The sequence below is a fragment of the Sinocyclocheilus anshuiensis genome, unplaced genomic scaffold, assembly GCF_001515605.1.
Source record: "Sinocyclocheilus anshuiensis isolate Anshui unplaced genomic scaffold, SAMN03320099.WGS_v1.1 scaffold307, whole genome shotgun sequence".
In the NCBI taxonomy this organism is placed as follows: Eukaryota; Metazoa; Chordata; class Actinopteri; order Cypriniformes; family Cyprinidae; genus Sinocyclocheilus; species Sinocyclocheilus anshuiensis.
The window spans coordinates 454,770-459,690 of record NW_015552550.1 but is presented as its reverse complement, the minus strand read 5'-3'; the positions used below and the strand labels follow the sequence as shown (position 1 = coordinate 459,690).

General features: G+C 37.6%; 1 protein-coding gene across 1 annotated transcript in view; it reads right to left on the bottom strand.

Moving 5' to 3' along the window:
• The window catches only part of LOC107664372 (MAP kinase-activating death domain protein-like), a 65,813-nt gene that overhangs the window by 50,179 nt on the left and 10,713 nt on the right, over positions 1–4,921 (bottom strand). The window contains exons 4-5 of the mRNA XM_016454919.1: positions 3,994–4,271; positions 3,020–3,353 (exon numbers count right to left, since the gene is read on the bottom strand). Coding sequence (XP_016310405.1) covers positions 3,020–3,353; positions 3,994–4,271 — 612 coding nt within the window. The remainder of the gene's footprint in view (positions 1–3,019; positions 3,354–3,993; positions 4,272–4,921) is intronic.

Here is a 4,921-nt window from a genome sequence, read left to right as displayed (position 1 = left end):
CACGCACTGTCGAGTCAAGTCCCAGTGGATTAGAGACCTGCTCCCACGAGACCCGAGTGCGGCGAGTGCGGCGCGGGACAAGACTTGATAGGCAAATGCAGAGACTCGTGTGTGTGCGGGATGCAAATGATTCAAATATAAACGATTAACAGGTGCAAGCGTATGCAGACTTTCTATTTAGGCTATAACACGTGTTTGCAGCATTGAGCAATGCAGTGCTGAAATTTGCGTGCTCACAAATCCTCTCATTATAACACACGAATTGTAGACATTATGAAAGATTCATTATGCATATATTTATTGTGTTATAATAGAGATTTGTGAGATTGCGATGAACTGAGATGTCTTTTAGAGATTATAAACAGCGCTCTTTGCTGGCATTCTGCCATGCCAAACCATGCACGCAGCAGCCACTTGCTTTAGTTAAAAATAACAGTGTTCTGTGAATGTTGATGCTTTAATAACATATTTATCGGGAGCGTGTATGCTGGGATTTCATAAATTTCATGGAGAAAAAAGTAACGTAACTAGTAATGTAACTAATTACTAATTACTTTTGAAATAAAGTAATCAGAACAGTAACGTGATTACTTTTAAAAGGAGTAATCAGTAATCAGTCATTTGATTAAATTTTCACTTGCAAGAGTAACTTGCCCAACACTGTTCATGACCAAGGTGAGACTAAACACAGGAGCAATCACATTCTGTGTCAGTACTTTAAAGGAATAGTTCAGCCAAAAATAAAAAAAATTGCTGAAAATTTGGTCACCCTCAGTCCATCCAAGAAGTAGATGAGTTTGTTTCTTCATCAGAACAGATTTGGAGAAATTCAGCACATTATATCACTTGCTCCAGTCCATAATTCATAAAATAGCTTTCTCCAGTAAAAAAAAAAAATCATCTGGTCTGAATCAAGAGAGAAATACACAAAGATCAAGAACCGTTTACAAACGAAAACATGTACAAAACTGCTATTATGGACTGTATTTTAGCCGGAGGCAAAGGTTCGAAGTTTAAAATGTCTTAAATTATGGATTTATTACAAGCATGTAGCTCTTTGCTTCTTAAAACGTTTTGCTTTTCAACATGAACTATTACTTTAAGTATTAAAAGAACAACATTTAAAAGATCACATCATGGATCTCACTGTCAACATCCATCAAAGAAATTAAAGTCCATTTTTATTCATAGTATCACCTCCTCATCCTTACAAAAAGCCCTACACAGGCCTTAATGTTCAACTAGCTGATTATGGACTAACACCAATTATAGCTAACTGTGGACTAACACCTAGCAATGTGGATTTCAGTTTCAAATGGACATGATAAAATTTAAACTTAATGAGCAAGAAAATGAAAATAAAAGGATTAAACATTGCATCTACATGGAACATACAGTATGAACTACTTCAGATCTGAATACTTTAACACAGGCTGCTATACTGGTTAAATCATTCTCCACACTTGCGAGCAAATAAAATGGGCTTGGCAGGGCAATTCAACTGCAAACAAATTGAGGCCTGTAAATGCGACCGTGGCTCATGGTGGATGTGGTTGCTAGGTTACACGAGAATAGACTCTGCTGAGAAAATCACAGAGATAAAAAAACTTCTACTCAATGCTTATTGATCTGCAGCAGAGTGCTATTGTGCAGATTGTTTACCAATATGCACTCAAGGATGTAGTTAACGTTACCACTGAGATATGTGAATGAGATCTAGTTAAAACCTGTCCTGTGTGGAGAACCACACTTCAAGACCACATGCACATGCAAGAGGAAAACCAGTCCTTCTCTCCTTCACACATCCTTCATCCCAGCCCGTCACAGCTGCAACTTCTTCACACTACATCCTTTTCGCTCGTCCCTCTCTCTAAGTCACAAGCACCGTCACACATCCTTCCACTTGTGACTTCCTTTTATAAAATCATCAGCAGCTTGTCATTCTAATCACAGCCACGACACTACAGGATCTAACAATGCCGAGCCCTTCTGGCATTCCTAGCATAACATTTTTAGAGGCAATACACCCCCCAAAATTAGAACTCGCTCACTGTCTACTCCTATTCATGTTGCTAGATTATGATACATGTGAAGAGCTATTTGTTTGTTGAAGTGCAATATCAACACAAGGGAGAGAAGAAACTGTGCAAAAATTTTAATTGGTTCTCACATATATCAAGACATGCCAGGTTTGAAAGTGCGTAAAATGAGTGAGATTAGAGAGAATTTTTTCTCAGTGAATGACTGATTTATTGTAATGTAAATACTGAATGATGGTATCTTGTGGGAAATAAGTGCATGATGGGTGATGAGATGCATAAACATAATTCCACATGGACAGCAAATATGACCGTGCATCAATCTCACTGATGACTAGAGAAATAAACAGACTGAAGTCTAAATGTAAATGCAAATGCAAATAGTTTACATTTGCATTGAGTATACAGTACGTTGATCAATATTACACTGCTTACTATCAGTGACTAAACAGTGTCAGTCTATATTATTATATTAATTATATTTATTTAAACAATATTTAAACATTCTTTGGAGCCTAGTTAATTTTTTTATCCTATATGTTGTAAAGTCAACTAAGGGAAGTGTAAATCATTTAATTATTAATAAAGGAATAATATTGATAGTCATTTCAAACAAAGGGTTTTGGATTTTGATGCAGCGGGTGCATAATTTTGGGTTTCTGTCAAGAATTTTCATTTCATTGCATCACTATAATTCAATTCATTTTTGTGTGAATTAACTCAAAGGAATAAACAAAAACGGAGATAGTAACAGGATTTGTAAACTGAGAGGGAGAATGTTGCCAGTTGTGACGGTGTAATGCAGAGATAGCATCTTCTGGCAGCACCACCGTATTTGACACTTACACATCTACTGTATGATATTGCAAAACACTGCAGTCACTAGGCATTGCTTCGGTGCACAAATATTATCTTGCTGAATCTCAGGGTAATGTTACATAACTGCATACTTCACAGAAAAGAATAAAGGCTGTTCTCACCGTTGTGTGGACTTAGCAGCACCGGGTCTTTGGTTGAGCCGCTGGCTACAGCAGTCCACCATGCGCTTGAGGATGTACAGACACTCCCTGAACATAGTAAAGAAGGGGTAGTGGCTCAGAATGCACAGAGACGTTAATGTGCTGTTCCGGTTCTGTGGTGCTAGTCGACCACTGTGTTTGGATCGTGGAGATTTTCCGGTGCTGCCCGGCTCGCCTGGTGGCAATGTCCCATCTCCTGCAGGGGGCAGCGTAGATTCCCCTGGAAGAGTCAATGTGGAGGGGTCAAATTTCTCTGTGGCCTCCACTGCAGAGTCTGTATGAGGGGGCTTTTCTCCTGTATAAAGAAAAATATTAAGGAGAAATTATGTAGTGACTGCACCATTACAGCTATAAGAAGGGCCCTATGAAATCCATTAAATTTTTTCCCAAATTCTCAGCTTTTACCGATTTACCTTTTCTGGATTCTATTTTAATCCTTTAATAAAATGTTCATAATCAAAACGGATGTCTAATCAAATTAATAAATCTTATTAATAATCTATTAGTGCTCTATGAAATATAATTTTTTGTTTGTCTATTTTATTTTTCCAGAAATTCTGTTATGTTTAAATTTTTTTTGGATTCTGTGTTTTATAATTTAATACAAATGTATTATCAAAAACTGTGATAATCAATTAAATGCATACAACCATAACAATTTAATTACTATTTTAAAATACAATTAACTGATTACATTAATATGTTCTCAGAGCAGCTCTGGAGATGAAGTTCATATGAAATGTCCTCATATAGTGAGACGGAGATTCCATTTTATGATTGGATTCTGTCTGCATTTTAAAAATCACATCACTATACATATGTGATGCTCAAGATGGGTTACAAATGGTTAGTTGTCAACACCAAGCCACTAATCAGTTGAATTAGGATTACAAAATGGTTCTGCCTCATAAAACCGCTACAAAATGAGCTCTGACCTTTTCCTTCAGTTCGTGGGCGGTGGTGGCCCTTCTGGAAAGAGCGGTAAAAGTTGAGGCAGATTCCATAGCGAGTGACACCTGAATCTTTGTCGGTGAGAGCGAAGACGAAAGATGTGTCGTCACGAAGGCTGACCCGGCGCTGACGGATGCTCAGGCAGCCCTCAGGCTGGCAGAAGAACACAACGTCAGGGGGCAGAGGGAACTCATTGTGGTCCTCCAGTGGATAGCGCCTCAGCAGCTGAGGTGTTTGTGCCACGCTGTCGCTGCTGGGTTGCCTGATTAAGGGAAAAAGACTGAAGTGAGAGACAGGAAGACAGATCTCTAGCTTTTCTCAGCCCCAGTGCTTGTTCTTTTATGCACTTTGTGTCAAGTAATGTGCAATGGCTATATATACACTGCTTTTCAAAAGTTGGTAAGATTTTTTTAAAGAAAAGAATAATTGTATTAAAGATGCAATAAATTGATCAAAAGTAACAGTAAAGACTTTTTATTATTTCAAATAAATGCTGTTCTTTTGAACTTTCTATTCATCAGAGAATCCTGAAAAAAAGCATCATGGCTTCCACAAAAATATTAAGCAGCACAATTGTTTTCAACATTGATAATCAGAATCATGTGACACTGAAGACTGGAGTAATGGCTGCAGAAAATTCAGCTTTGCCATGAAATAATTTTACAACATCTTTGTATTCTCACTTCTGAAATATTAAAAGTTTTACTTTTTAAAGGGGTCATATGATGCGATTTCAAGTTTTCCTTTCTCTTTGGAGTGTTACAAGCTGATTGTGCATAGATAAGATCCCTAAAGTTGCAAAGACTAAAGTCTCAAAACCAAAGAGATATTCTTTATCAAATTTAAGACTCTGCCACGCCCCCCTAAAACGGCTCGTTCTAACATGCCCCCACATATCTACCTCACTATGTG